The 23,516-nt window shown below is 47.1% G+C and overlaps 2 protein-coding genes across 4 annotated transcripts in view; one reads left to right on the forward strand and one right to left on the reverse strand.

The window, feature by feature from the left end:
* The first annotated feature begins 1,492 nt into the window (after positions 1-1,492).
* MAP6D1 (MAP6 domain containing 1) lies at positions 1,493-9,402 on the forward strand. The gene is made up of 3 exons (XM_043594787.1): positions 1,493-1,927; positions 6,559-6,676; positions 7,180-9,402. The coding sequence occupies exons 1-3, from the start codon at positions 1,551-1,553 to the stop codon at positions 7,258-7,260; spliced, it is 576 nt and encodes a 191-aa protein (XP_043450722.1). The 5' UTR covers positions 1,493-1,550; the 3' UTR covers positions 7,261-9,402.
* Positions 9,403-10,500: 1,098 nt separating this feature from the next.
* YEATS2 (YEATS domain containing 2) overlaps positions 10,501-23,516 on the reverse strand; it is a 116,509-nt gene continuing 103,493 nt past the window's right edge. For all 3 annotated transcript variants that reach the window (XM_043594782.1, XM_043594783.1, XM_043594781.1), the window contains 8 exons: positions 21,629-21,731; positions 20,655-20,728; positions 18,799-18,878; positions 17,487-17,688; positions 15,719-15,945; positions 14,494-14,568; positions 13,689-13,762; positions 10,501-12,266 (listed from right to left, as the gene is read on the reverse strand). In XM_043594782.1, coding sequence (XP_043450717.1) covers positions 12,158-12,266; positions 13,689-13,762; positions 14,494-14,568; positions 15,719-15,945; positions 17,487-17,688; positions 18,799-18,878; positions 20,655-20,728; positions 21,629-21,731 — 944 coding nt within the window. In that variant the 3' untranslated portion in view covers positions 10,501-12,157. The remainder of the gene's footprint in view (positions 12,267-13,688; positions 13,763-14,493; positions 14,569-15,718; positions 15,946-17,486; positions 17,689-18,798; positions 18,879-20,654; positions 20,729-21,628; positions 21,732-23,516) is intronic.

Consider the following 23,516-nt stretch of genomic DNA (forward strand, 5'->3'; position numbering starts at 1 on the left):
GCCCGGTCCCGTCTCTGCTGCCTTTTGCTGAACCTCCCGACCCCCTACCCTGCATTTCCACCCTGACCCAGGGCCCCTCATTACAGGTGGCGAGGCCAGCCTCCCCACCCTCTTTCCACTTGCCTTAATCCAGTTGTTGTTGCCCTACTACACTTAATCTTCTGGGGCCCCCCAGCATTATTCGAGGCACATAGAAGTGCTCTTGGTTGGTTGATGAATGAAGAAATAGAAGAGCTGCCTTTTTTTTTTTTTTTTTTTTTTTCTTTCTTTTTTCTTTTTTCTTTTTTCTTTTTTCTTTTTTCTTTTTTCTTTTTCCTGCAGGACGGAATACTGTAGTCACCAAATGTCTCCACTGGCTAACCCCGGGCCCTGGAGCACAGAGGTCACACAAAGACAGCTTACCCCACCCAGGGAGAGCAGGTGTGTAACCTCCCAGTGTCTCCAGTGTGCTTCTCTTCTCTTGGGTCATGGCCTGGTAGGGCAGCTGCCCTGTCACCTGCTGTGACTGGAAGCTTAGAGAGGCGATGGTTTGGGAGAGGAGTCCTGACTGGTCAGGGCTGTACTGCAGTTCTCTTTTCTAAGGTGCAGACTGGATACTGTCCAAGTATATGCTTGAGATGGAGCTGTGGGTAATTCATGCTCTTTCAGTAGCTTAATTAGTCATTGCTCTGCAGTGCACGTTGAGGTCACAGGTCAAATGCTCAGGAAGTCTATTGTGTGGCCAGGGAGTTCCTTCTGATGCCCTGTCATGCTTTAAACAGACTGACCTTTAGCCTGAAGGATTACCCAAACTTTGCTCTGCAATAAAAAAAGAATGCCTGCAGGAGGGAAGAGAATTTTTAAAGCACAATGATCAAAGATTTGTCGGCAGCTTTATAACACTAAACTCTCTGTTGCCGTGCTTTAAAATTAGGAATTTTAAAATCCAGGGAAAGGTCAATTTAGGGCTAATGCCAGTTCTCAATGAAAATTGAATTGATTGTTACAAATTTAGCACCATAAAGGCAAACAGTGACGCACTGACCGATTCAAACACGTGTTCTCTGGGAAGCATGGCCCCACGTCTGCCCTGTGATCCCCGCAGCGTGGCACCTCGGTTCTGTGCGCCCGCCCGCAACTCCCCGCGGAGCAGTCGAGCACAAATGCAGGACCGCCACCCTGGCAGGTGCGGACTGCGGTCAGCAAGGCATCGTTGCCACCCAGCCCTCGCTCTCTGCGAAGCCAGGTCCGATTTAGAAGACAGCGTTAAAGGGAACTTGATTAAATTATGAGACCTTCAAGTTGGACGCTGGTAAATTCCTCCAGGCAGTTTCGGTTGCCTCCGCTCTCCCTTAACCCTCTCCCCGTCTCTGCGCCCATCCGACCGTGCTCTTCCGCGGCTGTAGCCCAGGCCAAGCTCTGTCGCCGAGCCCTCCACCCTCCCCGGACGGCCACCCCCAGGCCAGGGGGCGGCGCTGCGGCGGCGCGGGGAGGGCCGCGGGGGCGGGGACGCCGGGCGGGGGCGGTGCAGCCGGGAGCGCGGGGAGCCGAGCGGGGACACCGGGGCCGGCATGGCGTGGCCCTGCATCAGCCGCCTCTGCTGCCTGGCGCGGCGCTGGAACCAGCTGGACCGCTCCGACGTGGCGGTGCCGCTGACCCTGCACAACTACTCGGACCTTGAGAGCGAGGAGCCGGGCCCGGGCGGCGGCGCCTCGCGCAGGGGCCCGTCCCCTGCAGGCGCCCGGGACCCTGGCCGGGACGTGCCACTCACTCAGTACCAGCGGGACTTCGGTGTGTGGACGCCCGCGGGGCCCAGGGATGCGCCGCAAGGGCGGGGGCCCGGTGCGAGCGGCCGCAGGAGCAAGCCCCCCACGGCCCCCAGCCGGGGCGTCTACGTGCTCCCCATCGGCGACGCGGATGCGGCTGCAGCGGTGACCACGTCGTACAGGTATGAGGCTGCAGGCAGGGGAGTGCTTGGAGTCGGGACCCGGCGGTGGGAGGAAACAAGCCGAGAGCCTTGAGGACCACGTTGGGTGGGAGGGAGGAGGCGCCTGGAGCCCCCATCGCACACCACTCCGGGAGGCGGCCTCGGAGGCCATCCCCTTTGGTCCCAGAGCACGGGAGGCGTCGCCTTTGCTGCTCCCTGACCAGCCTGAGTGAATGAGCGAGCATCTCTGCTGACAGGGAGCTCACTACCTCGCTCACAGCCCGCTCTCCTCTCGGGCAGCCCTGTCAGAAATACCTGCCTTTGACTGAGTTAAAATCTGCTTTAAGTTCCGCCAAGTGGGCCTAACCATAGGCAGGGGGCGTGCAGGCCAACTGCGTGAGCTCCCTCTGGCCAGTGTACTGTGGACTTACTGGTGGTGAGGACCACACGGAGCTCCCAGTAGGTGGTCCCCGGGATCTCATTGAGTGCCCGAGAGCCAGTGACTTGGCCTTCGCTGAGGACAGATCTGTGGGTCCACCCTGCCCCCACCTTAGCTCTGCCCCTGGACAACTGAGGGCTTCCTTTTTTCTTTCTCTTATTACAAAAGTCACATAAACTCACCATAGAAAAATTGGAAATTATAGACATTACAACAAGTTAATACTCCCTTAATCCTACCCAAACTGGTAGTTCTTTCTAATCCTTAACGTTTGAGTGTGTATATCCATTTGTAATTCTTCTATGGTTAGATCCTTACTGTACACATTTTTCCATCTATTTTGGGTGTCTGTGCATGTTACTAGATGTTCTTTTACAACGTGAATTTAATCGATGTGCAGTATTTTATCCTAGGGATATACTATCCACGTATTGATGTCCAGTTATTGATCTGCTGTCGTATCATTGAATATTTGGGATGTTTCTAATTTGGGACCATTAAAAACACTTTCTTTGATCCAGTACTTCGTTTCCAGGAGTTTTCCATACAAGTATCCTTGAAAGTAGGGTGGGAGCTAAGGAGTATAAGGTATGTTGCAACATTGTACTGCAGAAGATAGAAACAGTCCCACTGCCCTACTGATGTGTAGGGGCTGGTTAATTATAGCCCAGAGGATGGGCTACTGGGAGGCCTAGAATGTACTGATGGCAGAAGATCTTGGATGGGTATGTGTCCAAAAAACCCACAAAACCCAGAACAGTGTGCTTCTTATTTGTGTTTTTAAAAAGGGTATTGATATACACTTATCTGCTCAAATAAGCATAGGTTATCTCTGGATGGATATGTGAAAAAACAGGAATCTTTGGACAGAGGCAGAGTGGGGAGAAGGAAGGGATGTTGCCAGGGGTGGAAGGGCACTGAGTGACTTTTCATTCTCTGAAGAACTGTTTATTTTTAAACATGTACACATACTACCTTTTAAAAAAGTTTTTTAGAGGAAAAAATAACTTCTGTGATAAGCATCTTTATAGCTGTCTTTACTCTTATCAATTTCATTAGTATAAACAGAATTAAAGGGGCAAAAAGGTATGAACTTTCTCCCTTAGTCTGTTGTTGATTTTGAGAGGGAGACAGAGCGAGTGGTGGAGAGGCAGAGAGGAAGAGAGAGAATCCCAAGCAGGTCCATGCTGTCAGCACAGAGCCTGATGCGCGGCTTGAACCCACAAACTGAGATCATGACCTGAGCTGATACCAAGAGCCCAGGCGCTTAACCGACTGAGCCATCCAGGCGCCCCAGTTTTATTATTTTTAAAATCAAAGGTGTTAAGGTAGAATTTCCATACAGTAATTTTCAAGATATGTAGAACATTCTATCTCCCCAGAGGTTCCTTCCTGGGTGTGCAGTTTTTCAGGAACTTAATAGGGGAATGGTAGTTGCAGGATGGGTCTTGCGTTCACTGATGCATGTTCTAGCCAAGCTGCCGAAATTCACAGGGGAATGTCAGGGCAAGCACGGAGTCCAGCTCAGGCCCTAGCCAGGCTGTGGATGGTTCTGACTGCTGTGTGCCAGGCCCGGCTGGAGGGGCCTGGATGGTGAGAGGTCTGGAAGGCCAGAGGGCCTGGGTGTGCACCCCTTCAAATGGCTGATGTTCCAGACCTGGAGCAGGACCTGGGGCAGAGCCCGTGGGGAGCTAGCTTCAGCTCAGGGAAAGGAAGAGCTTTCTAATAATTCGCATGGAAGGAGGGTGGTGTGAGCTGCCTCGGGTGTGCTGAGCTCCTCCTCACTGGGAACGTTCAGGCAAAGACTGAGCTTTTAGAAGCAGCCCCTCACTTGTCTTAAGCAGATGGTGGGTTTGGATGTCTTGCTGGGTCTTCCCAGCTCCAGTAACGCCAAAGGTACCAGTCGTTATTCTCTGCTTAGCACGTACCAGGCACCAGGCTCAGGACCTCCTCCCATAGATTATCTCCCCAAGACCTCACCCCCCAGATGTTGCCACCTCTGGGTCCTTTAGTTTCTTGAGGTGTCCTGCAGTGGTAGAAAGGTATTGCCCAGAGCTGGGACTCACTGGAGCTCTGGTTTCCTGGGGTATAAACTTGGTGGGTCACTTGGTCTCTCTGACCCTTTCCTTGTTTGTAAAACAGAAATAGCCAGAGCTTGGCTCCCTAGGCCCCCATATCCCAACTCTGGCCAAGACCCACGACCACTGCTGAACTTGGTTTCCCCAACACCATGCCAGCTGACCTCTGGGACCCCTCACCTCCCCACTCTAGGGCTTGACATGTGCAACTCCATCCTGACTCTTCCTCGTAAGATGCATGTTATCTGAGCAAACAGTTTGAAGAAATTCAGTAGGAAAAGTAACAGATCCAGGGAATCCAAAAATACCAGAATATTTGTGGCCACTCACCAGCCCCTGCTGCTCCTGTGAAAGCTGATCGGCCTCACTTGCTTGGCCAGATGGGTGCAGGGAATCTTGCTTTCACAACCAGCCTGGGTCTCTCCTGAGAAGTTCCCAGAGCCTCCCCTCTGGAATTCTCTCGGTGCCATTGGCACCTTTGGCCCAGGTTCTAGCTCCACCCACTCTAGAAGACCTCTTTCCTCAGTCATCCTCCTTTATCCTTCCTTGGTGAGTCAAAGGTCCAACCATTGAAGTGCCCAGCACGAAGTTTCATCATAACCTTGTACACGTGTGTCAGTAGCCTTTTTCATGAGGAAACTGAGGATCAGAGGAACGAATGGCTTTGAAGCCCTGTTGGGCTGAGAACTCAGGGCTCTCGGTGTTGCCACAGGTGGCCCCTGACCCTCAGTGGGACTGCCACCGCCAGGGTCCAGCTGAGGCCCAAACGAGCTGGATGGGAACGGAGCCTGGTCAGGGGAGGCACATGGTGTATGTGGCTGTGTTCTTATTCTTTGCCAGAGCCATTTCTGCCTGCCTTCTCTCCCAGGCAGTCACCCGGTTTCTGAGGTCCCTTCTCCATCCCACTGCAGTCTTTTCTCACTGGTCTCCAGCACCAGCCTTGCCCCAGGAGCAGCCATGGGCATCACTCTCACTCCTGGCTCTGGTCACTTTCCATGTTGGGACCCCTGCAGCCACCGTAGGGTGGCAGGCTTAGGCTGCCAGGCCCAAGGCTCAGCTCAGTTTGGGGACAGAAGGGCACGCCCAGGGGAGGACCCGTTTCCGCAGGAGAAACAGAATGGCAGATGGCTCAGGCAGCTGGTCTTTGGAACCTTGCAGCTTCAGAAGCCAAAGTGATGTGATAGGACCCTGGCCCCACTTGCCTCCTGGCACCCCCAAGTGCTGACCGTGGCCAGGCGCAGCTGCTCCCTCCATGAGCGGCCTGCCCAGTGGTGCCCAGCTGTGCTGCTGCCACCAAGGAGAAGAGGCAGCTTTGTTGACTTCTGGGCCTGAAACCCAGCCAGGGCTGTGGGTGGGATGAGACAAGAATGGACCCAGCCCACATGTGGGTGCTGCCCCTGGCCAGCTGGACTCTCTCCTATAGAACATTGCCTTGGCCAGGTGCTCCTATGGACACAGGAGGTCTCTGCCTTCTTGAGCTTTCTAGCAGGGGAGTTGATAGAATTAAAGAGGGCTTTTTTGTGTGCGGAGGAATTGAGGAATTAAATCTTCATCAAAAAATGGACTCCGGGAACATGGAGCTAATCTGTGCCTGCCTTGTCGCTTCTGTCCCGGGAGCCGCCCCCCCCAACCTCCCCACCACCTTCCTTCCCGTACGCAGGCAGATGTACCCATGTGCACGGTGCCATGCAAGAGCCAGACCGGCTTGTAGTTTTTTGAGTCACCCGTCCAATCTGTCCTGTCTTTGTAGGAGTTAATAAGACAAATTATTAAAACATAAACATGATACTCTTGTTTTTCCTTCTCAGTCGGAACCAGGTATGGAAGACTTTTGCTGCGCTGGGTGCTGTCTAGGCTGGCATCCTGTGGATGTAAGGGCCACCAGTGAGCTGGGGACCGACCATCATAGGTTCTGGGTGGCTTGGAGACAAAACAGGAAGCACTGAAGGAAGGGCTGGGATGTGGTTTCTGATGCCCAGCACCTACTAGGTGCTTGCGTCTGGATCCAAAGCAGGATTTTAGCGGTGGAGGTTGGCCAGGGCATTCCAGGAAGCACGGGGCAATGGCAGTGGCCCCTGAAGAGTCAGGAGGGATGACTGACATTGTGCAAGGGGGGTCCGTGTTCTCTGTTGCAGACAGGAATTCCAGGCTTGGACTGGAGTGAAGCCATCGAGATCCACAAAGGCAAAACCTGCCACGGTCCTCACAACCCACAGCTCCGGCTGGGACGGCAGCCCTGGGGTCAGCTTCCAGGTCAGGCTAAACTGGTGCTGTGGGGCAAGGGGCTGGGCTCCCGGCTGCACCGGGTGTGGGAACAGATGCCTTTTCCCCAGGCTAGGGACTGAGTCAGATTGGATGGTGCAAAATGTCATTATAGCCACGGACAGCACTGAGCACCCAGTCATCCCCCAACAGAGAACCAAGATGGTCCTTTGTTGCCAGCCAGGTGGGCATCTCCCTAGTGCTGGCTTGAGTGTCCCCTCCCCTCCTAAATCCATATTACCCATTACCAGTGAGGACTAGCGATGAGCCTTCCAAGTCCCTAGCGTTTGTGTGAGAGGAGATGGGAGGGAGGTGATTCAGGCCTCAGCAGAATGGAAAATCCTTGCCCCCTGCATATGTTTCCCCTTGGACCCTTTAGGTCAGCAGTCTCAACTCTTGGAGGACAGGAGGAGGGAATTTTCTTCCTGGAACTGGGGGAAGAGGGAAAGTTGATGGAAAGGCACACTGATACGGGGCCACATTTCATTTTTCAGGCTACTGAGGGGAGGAAGAAGTTCACCCCTAACCCGTCAGCCATCTTTCATGCTCCTGCTCCCCGGATCCTCAACGTGTGACTGCCACCAAGGAAGAGTGCCATAGTGGAGTTGGAACACAGTGCTGCTGAGATGGGGAATGGGGTGAGATCTTGGGACTGGTTCCCTGCTGTCCCAGGGGAAAGGCCTGTCTTTTGCTGCGGGCACCACTCTCCCCCACTGCCACCCGGACTGCAGGCCTGGTGCAGAGCAGAGGTGCAGATGGACATGGCCCCACACAGCTGGGCTCTGGGCCTCAACCATCCTCTTGTTCCTCAAGGCGAGTATAGAAGGCTTCAGATCTTTTTTAAATTGCCTCTTTTGGCCACCCTTCCGTTTTTAAATCTGAAGAACTTAAGGATCAATTCTGCTGTGAACTGAATTGGTCCACGGGGGCTGAGGACTAGGGACAGAACAGTTGCTCGAAAGAAACCAGTAAGGTCCACCTTCTCGTTTTCCCAGGCTGCATGGTAACTTTGTAACCTATGGCCACCCACAGTACTGTCCTTGGATATCCCTACAAATGGCCCCACCATTCAGGTTGTAGAAGAAATCTTAGGTAATCACCTGCATGTGACTCATGATGCTGAGTAACCAGGATGACATTTCCAAAAGGTACAGAGTATCAGTTATATGGTTTCAATTTCAAAGGCATATTTTAGAGCCAAGATGACCCTTACATTTTAACAAAAGGTTTCTTGTGCTGAGTGCTTTAAGTACTGAGTGAATGACATTTATCTTGGGGCTTCTGAGCCCCATAGTTTATTACTAATTCCAGTTTTTTCCCTTAACAGTGGACTAGAAGGGAACATGGTACACACCTGCTAAGCATTGGGAGCTTTTTGGGGTAAGAAGTGTCATTAGCCTTACTCCCTGAGAGACTGTAGAGTGTCATCTCTACCAGCCCCTGGACTCCCACCCTGCTCTCTCAGTCACAGGGAGCTGTGAGGAAGCAGCTGTTGACTTTGGAAAGCTGCCTCCTTTCCCAGTAAGTCCCAGCCCATGTGGCCACAGGGAGCCAGCCTGGCCCGGGTTTGCACAGCAGGTGGTCAAACCTTTGAAGGGGTTTCTGCCCCTTCTTATAGATTAGGGTGCACAAGGTAATGGCAGTTTTGGGTAAAGGAAACTCAAGGATTTCCCTTTGGATCTTTATCCTGCTCCAGCACCAAGGGGCTCTGGAGAACATTTACTTAAGCAGCCTGCAGTGGCACTCAGGTTTCACAGCCCCTGAGAGCTGGAGGGAACCTGGTCCCTCAGAGGGGCTAGCTCTGGCTGGCACAGCCTTCCCTCAGTCCTGCAAAGGAGATGCTCTGAATCATTTTAAAGCCAGAAAACCCAAATCATATGCTTACACAAAGAGTTCCATTATTTCAGACTTCATTGGTTTGCATGTTAAAGGTTTCTGAGGGAAAAGAGACTGCTGCTGTGCATTCTGTGGGAAATGAACAGATTAACCGTACAATCTGATTTTACTAAAATGCGAAAATGCACTGTTATGGTTTATTTCCTTAATTATAAACATGGAGCACCTTCTCATATGTCTTTATCCTCCTCTTGGTAATAAGGACTTTATCAACTACTGCTGGTTGACCCTTGGAGGCTTGCAAATCTTAGGGACTCCCCCTTTGGACTGCCCTCCACACTGGCATTGGATGCAGTACCTCACGGAGATCACCACCCTCCCTGCAGCCGAGCCCTGGTGCGGTACCTCAGCAGGGTAACGGGGGCCTGCCTCTGGAAAGCATAGTGTGTGCCCAAGGAACCTTTCTGGAATGTACCAGGACAGCTTTTCACAAAACCCCCAATCCAATCATTGTCCTCACTATGGTGGAGGATCTTCATTAGTAGGAGATCTGGGTTCTGAAGAAGGAACTTCCTCCACCCATGCTAGGTCTCAGTAAAGCCTGCCCTCATGTTACTGGAGTGGCCTTCCAAAGCACCTGAGACCGTAGTCTCAACTGTGTGGTGTCAACCCCCAACATATGTCCTACACATCTATATAAACTAGATAAAGATAGAAAAATACATTGGAATACTAATGGTGGTTATCTTCGGGAAGGGGAATTATGGGTAACAAATTTTTTACACCTTGCTATATTTGCTAAAGTTTCTACATAAGCATTTTTGTATTAATTCTGTAAAGAGCAATGTTTTTAAAAATAAAAAGTTCAATCTGTTAGCTAATTTCAGCCAAAAGAGTTCAGAATCAATGATTCCATAACCAATGTTAGCACTGCCGGCAGCCGCCTTGAGGATGCACCGTGAGGCCCAGCCAGAGGGAGGCTCCTCCAAAGTCCTCACCTACATTTCGATCAAGGTCTGGCCTCTGTTCCATGGTGCTTCAAAACTCAGAAAAACCCATCACAAATGGGAATACTCTCACACCTGTACTAACACCAGGATTTTAGGCCAAACTCCAAAAAGCAGCTTTTGAGAAAACCTTGACCCTGCAGCCCACCCTGAGGAAGATGGGGGAACCTCCCCTTTGAGTGGGATCAACTCTGCCAGCCCTGTGCACACAGGCTTAAGTAAGAGGGAGTCTCCAACTGAGGTGGAGTGCCTGTGACACAAATCCTTGTCCCATGGCTCCGGTCAAAACTGTGGCTGAGGCACACACTCGGGTAGGAGCCTAAGCACTGCCCCTCTTCTCCTTCCTCCAGACACTTCACTTCCCTAGAGGCTGACAGTAAGTGAAGTCTGGTCCCAAGAAAGCTACGTACCTGGACTCCCATCACGTCCTTCCCTTCCAAACTTCTTGCCTTTGAAGAACCAAAGCTTTCCAAAGCCCTTAGTTCTTACTAAGGGTGAATGTAAAAAGTGGTCAGTTCTGAAATATTTCTGCATCTTTGGTAATTTTTTTAGACATTCTGATAGCAGATGGTCACAGCAGGACTGTATCACAGGAGTAACTTCTTCCAGACCTCAGCATAGACCAATTCTATCTTTCCGGAAAATCCAGTGTGCTTTGTTAGACAATAGGAGCTGTTTTCCCTCTTTGGCCTTGGCTCTTTGAGTAGGCTCTGAGCTCAATTAGGTAGTTTTCCTTTGCCCCAAAGCTGTCAGAAATAATTACTTCCACAGTCAACATGCATCTTCCAATTTTTTTTTTCAGATTTTTATGTAACTGTAATCCTTTATCTTGAAGAGCTGTAAATTCTTTTTGGAAGGAAGTGGAATAATTAATGTAAACCCACAAATACCTATACCTCTGCCCCATTCCAGCTCTCTCTGACTTAATGTAAGAACCCTACCAAGTGTAGTGTTCAAACTCCGAAGAACCCATCACAAATACTAAAAGATTTATTGCAGACTTCTGTTACACAATTATGTTACATGTTATGATACAAACACATTTGAAACATTAACACATATGGGAACTATTAAATCATTTAATATTTCATTTGCAAAAAGATAATTACTTTAGGCTTCCATACATGTACTAAATGAACCTGTTGCCATTTGGACCAAATCTTCCTGTAAATCTGTCACAGTCCACTGCTGAATAACTCTGTGCACTTGCCCACTCACCTTGCTTGCAGCAGTTCATGTATAGAGTACCTGAGCCTTTATGTACTCAAATTTTTTTTTTTTTTTTTTTTTTTTTTACTAAGCCTGGGCCTCCCACTGCCTTACCGAATAGATTTCCTTCTGCATCTGCAATCCTCAGATGTTGAATAAAGAAGTGCAGGTTTCTCAGTCACTACCCTGTCTTCCGTTCCTGACCCAAACGCCTACAGAACTCATGAAAATGTGAATTATGTTGGTTGGATAAGTTTGACTCACAGGTTTCAAACTTCCTCCAAGCAGATTCCCAGTAACAGAATAAATTCTTTCCTTTCCTTCGACACAGACTATGTTAGGAAGATTAGGACAGAGTATCTTTAATGGAACTGGACGTCACGCGGGCACTGCAAACCTCCCTTCTTCTATTCACCTCTCCCACCGAGAGGGCTCCACATATGGATACAACCTATTCTCATTGCTTCTGAGCACTGACATTCCTGCCTCTTGGCTTCGGCAGTTATTTCTCTTTAAGGCACTCAGTGTTTCCTTGAAAAGCTTTTCTTCTTTGAAAAGACTGAATGGAAAAGAACAGGACACTAAATCCACTGACAGGACTTACGGTCCAAGCAGGCCTGCCCCAGAGGCTGCCCCCCACCAGGCACTCAACAGGGGCTCAGTGGCAGGTGCTCCCACATACCACTCTCCACCCCGCACGCACACTCGCAAAGCTGGTACAAGTCTGCCAGGTACCTGGAGTTTGTGGGTGTTCTCGATTACTAACATATTTTAAAAGCTTCCTGACTATAGCAAACCTCTCCCTGACTATGCTGGGATCTATTCCTGGATAGTTCTCTGAGCCTGGCTGTAGTAATGTTCCTGTGGTCCATGAACAAAGACTTCTGCTCAGCGTGCAGGCTCCCAGACTATCTTATTTTCCACAAGGCATTACTGCTTCCTATAGCTGACTGGGTCCTCTGCACCACGGCCACCGAGTGCCGAAGCCCAGTCTGTCTCCAGAGGTTACCAGGTAACTGCTGGAACTGCCTGTAACCTCAGAATGGGTGAAAACCTCTGGTGCCAGTCTTATTCTCTGCCTACACTCAAGCCAAAGGTGCCCCTTGACGCCCAGAGAAGGACCTGCTACACATGGCCTGGCCCAGCTCTGAGATTCTCTTTACAGAGAGTGAGCAAATGCCAGCTGACAGAGCACACATCCACTCACAGCTTCATTCTAGAATCAGGAAACAAGGTTCTGTCCTGAAGGGATTTGACCTGGGACTGAACACTCTGGTGTTACAGAGAATTAGGTGGAGACAATGGTTTGGTAGCCATAATATTCCGAGGCACACAGAAAATAACCTCCTTCCCCAAAGAGGAGACATCACAGTTCAAAGCTTCGGCTACATCTTCAAATCCTGCTTTTCCGAGGGCATCTTCATTGATCTTCATTCAATATCCCCATGTGTTTATTTGTGAGGAAGTCCAGAAAAGGAATGTTGCAAATGGCCTGGTGGATGTTGCTTACTGTGATTTCTTTGGGAATCCTGTCAAAAAAACAAAGGATATTAGGTGCAATTTTCTCAGGCATTTAATAATTGAATTAATCCATTTATCAAGCAGACCACCCCGTACATAGGCCCTACTGGAAGGGGACAATGCTGACACCCGGTTTAGGGCCACATGGGGTGCAGAGAGGCCAGGTGCGTCCTCTCACTGGTTCTCCTTCCCTATTCATTTCTTTCACTTCGGCCAAGACTGGTTTGCCCTCTTCACTGCCAGCCCTCTTTAGGACTCAAATCTGACTTCCCAGTCACAGGTATGAGATGGATTTCAAGAACTTGGTTGAGTGGGGAAAAAAGACTGAGGATTGAGGAAAGAGGAAGGAAGTAAAGTGGACAGCACAACAGAATGTTTTTGTAATTCAATCTTACACTAAAAGCTGAGTCAAAGGACCACAGTAGTGTGGGCCCCTGTTTCTGTCTTGGGAAGATGGGAGGTGGAGTCCTGCCAGGCCAGTGTAATGTTAAATGTTCTCATCAAGAGCGCCCAGGCTACCCTGTATCTGCACAGCCAGGACCACGGCAGTGAGCAGGGGCCGCAGAAGGCCCTCAGCCCACTCTTGGATCTCATGCCGGGAAAGGAGCATTCCAGGAACTCCCATTTCCCCTTCCTTCTTTTTAAAGACGTCTTCCACACTGCCCAATGTATTATATTCTTGTGATGTCTGACCTAACGGTCCTCTGATCTAGGCCTCTTCGTGTCCTCAGACACTCATACATCTGTAAATTTTACAAATTTATGACACGCTTTAAGCATATATACTGGGATAAAATACTTGCTTCCTTTGAAAGGAATGCCAGGATGTGGAACAAAGAAAAGCCTGTCTGCCATTCTTCAGGGACTAGGAAAAGGCAAAATTCCGTGTCCTGATCAGTGATAATTAGGGAGGCAGCAAAGCAGTGGTGAGCCTGTGGGCTTTAGAGCCAGTGAGGTCTGAGGTGAATGTAGGTTCTCTATCACACATGTGCAGGGAAAGGCAGGGAACACTAACTTTCAAAGCCCAGATTCCTGACTTCTAAAAACAGGGTTACGGTTCTCCAACGGAAAATAAATCAGGTAACATATGCAATGTGTGACCCCAACATCTGACACGTAACAGACAGTATTATTATCTTTAATTGCAAGGAGTTGGTATTTGTTCAACCCTGTAGTGTTGGAACAGTGTGTCTGAAGTAGTGACTGGAAAGATACAGACCTTGGGGAAACAGTGAGCTTTCACAACGAGAGAGTCTCTCAAAATGACCAAGCAGAACCCTGAGCCTGTCTGCCTCTGAGAACGTCCCAAGCACGGCCACCTCCATCTCCAACTGGATTGATTTCAGTAAGTATAAAACCTTTGGATGGGCAACTCAACTGTCAGGAAAGATCTGTAAACCTAGTACCACGGACTAAAGAGGTAGGAGTACCTGTTGTGAGATGCTGTCTGGTATCCAACTGCCAAAGCCTGTCTCAGGATGTCGTTCACCAGCTGCTCTGTGGCCTATGACAGAAGACGTGATTACTTCAGAAACGGCCACCTGCCTGCTGGTAAGAAGGGACACATCTGACCCCGTCCCATACACAAAACTTGGAAAACTGTATCTCAGGATCAAAAGTCCTTAAGAAAAAACTCAACGTTCAAGTAACAGACCACGAATATTAGCTCACAAAAATAAAGCCCATGATTCTGAGAAATTTTGAATGGGGATAACGTTCATTAATCAGACACTGTTTTTTAAGGAAAAAACAGGTGTGGGTTATTTGTGAGTGATATCTGCTGCGAGAGGGGTCCATCAGGAAAGGAGCTGCTTCGGGCCAGGTAAGGAAGCAATTTTGTCATCCTCTTGCCCAGGGAGGGCACGGCTGTGGTTATTTCTCTGTTGCTGTGACATGTGGAGAAAACCCAAGGCTTTGCTTTGAGAGCATGCTCACCTCAGAACGCTTCAAAAGGCACTAAGAAGTATCATTAGAGTGACACCAGCGCAAAAACTCTTGGAGATGCTTTAACACTCAGAAGACCCATGATTTAGTTCATTTAAAAATCAGAAGGAGGAAAAAAAAAGGAAATGTTAAGCCTGAATAAGATGAAAAAACACATCTCCGATGTTCCATTTCTGCCTTTGTCCCTTATTCAAAACAGCCTGGGACCCAGACTATCCTGCCTGGCTGGCACCTCAGTGCTTCAGCCTCTGGAGGCAGCTCATGGGCCCTCTGCTGCCAGCAGGCACCCACCTTTAAAATCATGTCCTCTACCACAGATGCATACACATTCTTGTGAAGTGCCACGGGCTGCAGGGTGATCCCAATCTGGAAAAGGAGAATAAAGCCATTTGTTCCTCCTTCTACCCTACAAAGAACATCTCTCCAAACAAGCACACTTCTTGGATACCCAAAGGGATGTCCACTTGAAAGAATAACTCTCAAGCAATCTGGACAAAACTCAGGGGAAGTAACACAAAATGTAACAACTGGAAGAATACGCTATCCTATTTCTCTTTGTTTCTGAGTGGTTGTTAAAAAATACTATTATAGGGGCGCCTGGGTGGCGCGGTCGGTTAAGCGTCCGACTTCAGCCAGGTCACGATCTCACGGTCTGTGAGTTCGGGCCCTGCGTCGGGCTCTGGGCTGATGGCTCAGAGCCTGGAGCCTGTTTCCAATTCTGAGTCTCCCTCTCTCTCTGCCCCTCCCCCATTCATGCTCTGTCTCTCTCTGTCCCAAAAATAAATAAACGTTGAAAAAAAAAAAAATTTAAAAAAAAATATTATTATAATCCTGCTTTTACCCCCAAATCTCCTTCATGAAGATCATGGTCAGAATTGCCACGAATTCTGATAGTAGGATTAAGACACTGGAAAGCCTGGAATCAGACTTCAGGCCCTGTTTGCAAAAGGTGATGAACATATACCTGGAAACTGAGTCTTGCCCCATCTGGCATTTTCTCCTGTAAAGAAAGACTCTTCCCCTCTGGGTCCCAAGTACAGGTGACAGATGCTGAAGAGCAGCTGAGCTCCACCAGAGGAGGAGAGAGAACTCTCTCCAGTACTGCAGGGTAGTGTGTGTGCCACACCCACACCACAGGCAGGGCACATGGGGGCTATAAGATGTTAGGACGAGCTGACCCTCTCAAGTACCACTTGGCAATATTACCGCGTGCCTCAGGAGGGAGAGGTGCTTCTATACCGAGGCGAATGAGAGCAAAGATGAAAGTAGAAAGTGTCCACACCTAGCTGCCTCTGCTTCAGTTCCACGGCCAGCAAGCAACCTTTCCACATGTAATTAGTTTTCCTGCCCTGATGTAGCAAAGGGGACACCCAGAGAGCATAACCCAAGTCCGTCAGGCAGAAGTGACTCAACACATTTCAGACAGGAAAGTCTGGTTGTCGGTTTATAAAGCTGAGGGTCTGAGCATGAAGCACCTGGTTTGTGACCAAAAAACACAACAGGCCACAGCCCCTACCTTCTGTGTGATGTCACCAATAAATTCAGACCCCAGTGTGGGTGGCAGGTACAACTTCATTTCTTCCTGCTTCTCTTCCTGTTCTTTTTTGACGTTGATCTTTAATGGCTCTGGGAGGCTGAGGATATCCACCTCCTCTTCATTCTCTGGCTCTCTTTTCTGGAACTGCTGTAGGTCCTCCAGTTTCCGGCAGAGGCTGTCCGCAGAGGAGAATGACGACGGGCACTCTAAATGAGAGGTACTTAGTCTTAGGGCAGTTGTGGTGGCAAAAGAAAAGGACTTTCCATCTCTGTAAGACCAACAGTCTGAGACCCAGAGAAGAAGGGATAAGTATCAGGGGAGCTGACCTTCTCTCCAGTTCTAGAATTCTATGGATCTGTAACTGTGAGAACTAGTGATTCATGAGACAGACAAGCACAGAGACCGGCATCTCGTGTTAACATATATGTGATGTGACTGCAATCTAAGACAAAGCAGACACTACACAATTCTGACTTACGCCACCCAAAACTAGGCCATCCCCTCAAGCCCCAAATGCTAATGAGTAACTGATTTTCATATTTTAAATCTGGAAAACTTAAAAGTGCACAGTGAAGAAAATAAAAATCACCCACATGAGCACCTCTCACTGCTCAGAGGTTAAGTACTGTTAACATTTTCATTTTTAATAAGTCGATTTACACAAAGTCTAACAAAGAGTATTAGAACTTGAAAGCCAGAAGAGGAGGACCTGGGAATCTTACAATGCATGCCTTTCACTTCAGGATAAGGAAGTGAGGTCCAGACCAGGCACAAGACGGGCTTAGGGGTGCCTAGCAGGGTGGTGGCAGGGCACCAGCTCCTGGCTTATTCTGCTTCACTGACTGGGTACTTACAAATTAATCGGCCATATTAACAGAAAGCATTGTATATGTAAAGTATGGTGCTTCATGTATGCCACCAATGAGGTATGGAGATAATCAGTATGGTTTCTGTCCTCCAAAGAACTTAGATATTTCTTTCTGACAAACTGTGAAGGTTTGATACTAAATGCTGCTGGATTTCAGAGGAAGGAGAGGTCATCCTGCATGAGGGCGCTCTGGAAAGCTTCAGGGAGAACACTGAACTTGTGTCTCAAAGGTCTCCCACACTGTCCCTGGACCCCAGGCTCCCTCAGACTGGGAGGTGGCGCTTCTGCTTTTCTACACAAGTAGTGTAGAGCTGGGAGGAGAAAACAACCTTTCTTATTAAGGTGAAACTCAAAATATCTTTTATGCCCTGCTCCCACCCCATACAGCACAACTCTTGGTTTCTTTACCATAAAACAATTCATCCTGTCTGCAACATTATTAGTTGTTTCCAGCTGAGCCTCCAATGCTGGATGCTGCACTTCCTAGCTAGGTCTGGAAATAAAGTAATGGATAAGGCAGCAACTCCATCTTCAAGGAGATTGGGTAGACTTGTCTATGAGTGGTTGCAAGGTTACAAAGGAAGGAGAAGTCAGTTCTATCTGGAGGAAAGGAGGTGGGTTAGGAAAGTCTTCAAAGAAGAAATGATCTAACTGTGTGCCTGCTGTATGTCACAGGCTGGAACATTCCTGGCTGGGGCAGGGGAGGACAGGACACACAGCTACAGGTGAGCAAATGCTCATGTTCTTTAAGGTGGCTCTTCAAGTCCTCTGGGGTTGAAGTGGTCCAAGAACCGTGGAGGGTGAAGGGATGAGAGCGTGTTCCACGGAAACACCTCTCGGGCTACTGGTGGTGCCCAGTGAGCCCCACCGAAGGTGTACCTGGCTCACTGTCGATTTGGGTCAGCACATCCTCAATAGAGTCCCCGTCGCTCCTCAGTGTCTCAGGATCAGGTGGGGTGTAGCCATGGCAGCGACACCAGTGAGCAATGTGCTTGGTTTTAAGGGGAGTCAGGTGGTGAAATCTTGGATTCTTCTCCAGTATTTCTTGTAAGACTTTTCGCATTGTCATTGCTCTTTGCCACTTAAAAAAATATTTTTTTGAACCACAATTAATTTCAACTTAGCAATGTGTTAAAATAAATCATCCAACTGTAAATTACCATGCTAACTTGTTAGAATTATTTTTTTTTTAAATCTGATTGTGCTTTTTAAAAGTTAAAAAAATTTTTTTCTTTAAATGTTTATTTTGAGAGACAGAGTGTAAGCAGGGGAGGGGCAGAGAGAGAGGGAGACACAGAATCCGAAGCAGGCTCCAGGCTATGGGCTGTCAGCACAGAGCCCGATGCGGGGCTCAAACCCACAAGTGAGATCATGACCTGAGCCAAAGCTGGACACTCAACTGACTGAGCCACCCAGGCACCCCTAAAAGTTTTTAAAGGAAGTAAAGGAGGGGCGCCTGGGTGGCTCACCCAGTTAAGCATCTGACTTCGGCTCAGGTCATGATCTCACAGCTCGTGGGTTCGAACCCCACATCGGGCTCTGTGCTGACAGATCGGACCCTGGAGACTGCTTTGGATTCTGTGTCTCCCTCTGTCTTTGCCCCCCCCCCCCCCCCCCCCGTTCATGTTCGGTCTCTTATCTCTCTCAAAAATGAATAAACATTAAAAAAAATTTTTTTTAAAGAAGTCAAGGAATGTATATCAAATGTTTATGAAATAACAATGAAACTCCTAGGCTTTTCACCTGGTCTCAACCTATGGTCTCCTAGTGCCCTTTTCCCCCAGTCTTCCCCAAACCCATCACACCAACTTCCTCAGAGCATACCTTCACACCTGCCAATTTCTCCTGTAACCCCATCATCTGGCATAGGAGCTGCTGCATTGGAAGTACTCAACAAATACCTGGTTTCATTTTAATATACTGAAATTCATACAAGATTTTTAGAAATTTTTACCAATGCAGGATAAACAAGTAGACCTTTCAAAGGCTAGCTCCAAGTGTTTAAAAAAATGAGATTTTCAATGGAGGAAAAAAATTCTACCACTAAATATTTAATAAAATGTGTTGCAAATTTTGTCACTGTTCCAGAAGACAAGGTTTATGGAAGCAGCCTGAATGCACATGTGTTCTGGTTATTTTCTTCCCAGACTCAGTGGCAGCCTGTGTAACAAACAGGCAGACAAAGGATTACCTCAGCAGCTCTCCTTTTTCCAATGTTCCAGCCGTAATACTGCTCCACAGACTTCGCAGAAAAACAGCTGGCATCTTCACCTAGAATGCACATATCCAGCAAACTCTATGAATAAAGTTTCTATGATTTAAATCAAACCTTATCTGCGAGGGATATATCCCAAAGTTTCTTTAGACCTATTTATTGGATATACATTCCTTACTGGGCAAAATGGATATACAAAACAACATCAGTCTCTGGGAAATCGGCTTCTTTGGCAGAGCAACCTTCATGGCAGTCGACTACCTATTAAAATCAGTGGAGATGGCATTCCACTAGGAACATGAGGTCTGAGGTCTAGCCCTGGCCTTGCCATGAACTCACTAAGTGGTGTCAGGCATCCTATAGCACCCCTCTGGCTTCAGTTCTCTGATCTGTAAAATGAGACCATTGGGACAGATGGTCTCTAACCTGCCTTCTAGTTCTAGTATTCTATATTTGTATCTAAGTTTTTAAAAAACATTTTTGGGGCACCGGGGTGGCTTAGTCGGTTAAGCATCCAACTTCAGCTCAGGTCATGATCTCACAGTCCGTGGGTTTGAGCTCCATGTTGGGCTCTGTACTGACAGCTCAGAGCCTGGAGCCTGTTTCAGATTCTGTTTCTCCTTCGCTCTCTGCCCCTCCACTCGTGTGCAGTCTCTCTCAAAAATAAACATTAAAAAAATTTTTTTTAAGTAAATATAAAAAACAGATTTCTGATTTTTTTCTGCCAGGCTAGAAAAATGTCCCTGAAAGTTTCCTTTGAACTACCTGAGAATGACCCCCCTGACTTCAACCAAGAAAAAAAGAGGTAATTTCTTTGCTGTTAGAAAAAAATAAGCAGGGCAGGCTGTACTTGGCCTGTCATTTTCATATTCCCATGAATGTAACATGATAATCTATTTCATCCCTTCCCTATAAATGTCTGCAAGGTGCCTGGGTGGCTCAGCTGGTTGAACGTCAGCTCTTGATTTCGGCTCAGGTCATGATCTCACAGTTCATGAGTTCAAGCCCCGCATCGGGCTCTGTGCTGATGGCACATAGCTTGCTTGGGACTATCCCTCTCTCTCTGCCCCTCCCTCCCTCTCACTCTCAAAAATAAATAAATAAACTTAAAAAAAAAAAAAAAAAAAAAAAAGGAAGTTTAAATGTTCGTAGTCATCTTGCCCAAGAGCATACGCCTGAGTATCAACAGGCTATCTGCCCCCTAAAGGCAGCTGATTCTGTCCAAAGAACTGAGAGGCAAGTTTTTCAGTCTTGTTGATGATGGGTAGTGACAGAACAGACTTCACTGTTGGGAGTCTTGACAATTGTGCATTTGTACAAAGTGGGATAGTGAGGGATAAAAGATTAATGGCTTTAGAGTCAGACCTAGATTAGTATCCTCCCTCACTACCCATTGCTAGTGATCTTTGAGTAAGTTACTTAGCCTTGGTTTTCTCATCTGTAAAATGGAGATAATACCACTCATCCCATAAGAGACAGTAAATATACTGAGCCTACACAGAGTCTGGCACATTGCAGGCAAAGACTAATCTGCCTTAATAAGCATTAAAAACTAATGCAGTTTTATACAAAAGATTTACTAAGATTTACATACAACAAATGTAAAAAATTCCTTCCATAGATCATAGTGTTAACAGTAAAAGGCCAACTGGTTGACCAAGATATTATGAATTCTAAAATCCTGCAAATGAACTATAGTTGTAACTAAAACCTCCTAAGATAACTACTACATCAGTATTAATTTACACTACAATATGATTTAAGTTGACTCAATAAACCAAGTAGTTCACAGCTTTAAAAATGGATCCATATATTCAGTATAATTATCTTACTTTTTGCAGTGATTAAGGGAATCTTCTTTACCACTGCTGTTAAGAGTTGCTGGATAGTCTCTAAATGGTCTATCCTGAGAATAAAAAAAAAATTAAGGTAGTAAACACACACAGTGGTTTCTAGCCACATATATATACACACATACGCACATACACATACACACACGAATTTATGTACATATCCTCTTTCCAAGGGAATTAAAACATAACCAATTGTACTAGGCAGGTCTTTCCTTTCACGGATAGCCTTTTAAACATAAACCAGATGAAACCCCAGGAATGGCAAATTACACAAATATGTTTAATTTTATGTTTTAAAATTAAATAATCACATACCTTTTTCAATTTAATGCTACTAGAGCAGAAAATTTTCTATATTCAAATGCCTATTCTTAGGGTTATTACAGCTCTTGCTGTCACCTATCATGTGAAAGTGGCTAAGTTTCTATTGTCCCCAGTAATTTGACATGCTTCAAAATACATGGGCAGAGGTGGGTTCCCAATTTGGAAATTAGAAAATCTCATGAAATGTTTTTAGAAAAAGCAATGACTGTGTATGGCCCATGAAAAGGCAACTGTTTAAGTTAGGCAGGTGTATGGATACTCAGACATAAAATGTATACACACCTGAGTAATTACCCCACAGAAATTTCATACCCAAGGATTCAGCAAAGAAAGTACATGTTGTCAAGCTCCACTGGAGGGAGATCTGTACCACCTGAGGCTTCCAAGGCAACAAATCCAGTGCCTCCCGCCCCTAGGTGACATCAGCGTATTAACTGAAGACTCCTGAGCTGCGCATCAAGCAGTAACACTTGTTCAACTGCACATGGACAGAAGGTCCCACCCATCAAGGGGCTTACTTCTATACACACACAACTCTGCACATACTCAGCTGTCACAGGAACGGGTTTTAAGAAGTATCATAAAAACACCAAAATCACAACTCCCTTAGAAAGGACTGAAATAATTACTTAATGACATAGTTTCCCAGTTCAGAACTTTCTTCTGTTTTCACTGGTGTCTGACCCTCCTGAGAGAGGCAGCCTGGCCCAGGCGTTTCTGGTTCAGTCTTTACTACAAGGGAAGAGCAACAAAAGAGAGCTGTAAGCCTTCAATGACGGAAGGACATGTGCAGGCAGAAACAAAAGCTCTTCCACTGAAACTCAGGGAGGAAACTGCCACAGCAGCTGCTTCAGAGACACAGCCAGGGGACTGAGATGGCACCCATCATCACAGGATCAGCAGACAAGGGAAGAACTGTTACCCTGGGTCTCAGGGGGAGCAACTCTAGGCTCATGACAAGGCGGGCAATAAAATGGCTTTTTATATATTTCTTAAAGGGCCAACCACACCACTATGTGAGATTCCCCCCCCCCCCCGTCTTGCGTGCGTGCCCGTGCGCGCGCGCGCGCGCGCGCACGCACACACACACACACACACACACACACATTAAAATACAATGCTGGCATGTTCTAATATCCTATTGGATATCATCTCTCCAGCTAAGTTTATCAACTTTCAGCATTAGTGTTCTGAGACACAAGGCATAAGCAAAATTCAGATCTGCTGTGCTTGGAAATAACCAAGCCAATCACATTAGGCTTTAATCTTACTAAATCTACTGACAGAAGATAGCAAGGTCTCAGGAGCACGTGTCTCCCTGTATTTCTGCGTCTTTTTGGTCAAAAAACCATGACCACACAGTTTCTGCTTCTGCATCAGCTTCCTTGCCTTTAATCCTTCCCTTTCAACTCACCTTGCATATACGGACCAGAAAATTTTCCTAAGTGACCTTTTTAGTGTCATTTCCATACTTAACATCCTTCAGTACTTTCCTATGTAACAGAGTCTACAAATGAGATCTACTAATACATCTCTATACATCTCTCTTCCTTTTTATTGATACATAGCTTGCAAAAGATGTACAAATATTAAGGGTATGGTTCAATTACCTATGTCTACACCCATGTACACCACTCCAATCAAGATATAGAGTTATTTCTAGTCCTCAACTAGGCTCCCTATGCTTTTGGTAGTTCCTCCCTGCCAAAGATAATCACCTTTTGTCCACTTTGAATTTCACATAACTGGAATCTTACTGCACATAATCCTTTGCATCAGCATCTTTTAGCTATTAAAAACAACAATGCAATGGACGTTCCTGTATATGTCTTTTGGTGGATGGACATATGTGTGCACTTCCTAGAAGTGTATTTGCTGGAATGGAGGGCAGATGTAGGAGATTTATTAGTTAGAATCTAATAAGATTAGAAATCTAATCTAATTAGAAATCTAACCTAATCTAATAAATGTAAGATTTATTAGAATCTAACCCGCAGTTTGGCAGATCAGAAAATGTCAGACTGCTTTCCAAAGTGATTATATCAATTTCTAGTCCCACCAGCAGGGCATGTGAGTTCCAGCTGCATCACATCTTTGCCAAAACTTGAATGGCCAGTGTTTTATTTGGTGATGTAACAGCATTTCACTATGGCTTTAATTTGTATTTCCTTGATGACTAATGACATTGAACAACTTTGCATATCTTTATGACCTATCTGGATATCCTCTTCAGTGCAGTGTCTGTTCACCGTTCTTTTTTTTTTTTTTATGAAATTTATTGACAAATTGGTTTCCATACAACACCCAGTGCTCATCCCAAAAGGTGCCCTCCTCAATACCCATCACCCGCCCTCTCCTCCCTCCCACCCCCCATCAACCCTCAGTTTGTTCTCAGTTTTTAACAGTCTCTTATGCTTTGGCTCTCTCCCATTCTAACCTCTTTTTTTTTTTTTGTCCCTTCCCCTCCCCCATGGGTTCCTGTTAGTTTCTCAGGATCCACATAAGAGTGAAACCATA

The sequence above is a fragment of the Prionailurus bengalensis genome, chromosome C2 (assembly GCF_016509475.1).
Source record: "Prionailurus bengalensis isolate Pbe53 chromosome C2, Fcat_Pben_1.1_paternal_pri, whole genome shotgun sequence".
Lineage (NCBI taxonomy): Eukaryota > Metazoa > Chordata > Mammalia > Carnivora > Felidae > Prionailurus > Prionailurus bengalensis.

Bases quoted from the DNA above. Each gene is read 5' to 3' on its own strand.
- MAP6D1 (XM_043594787.1), top strand. From the start codon at position 1,551: ATGGCGTGGCCCTGCATCAGCCGCCTCTGCTGCCTGGCGCGGCGCTGG. The intron at 1,928-6,558 runs GTATGAGGCTGC...TCTCTGTTGCAG, and splicing joins GCGGTGACCACGTCGTACAG to ACAGGAATTCCAGGCTTGGA. The intron at 6,677-7,179 runs GTCAGGCTAAAC...TTCATTTTTCAG, and splicing joins GCCCTGGGGTCAGCTTCCAG to GCTACTGAGGGGAGGAAGAA.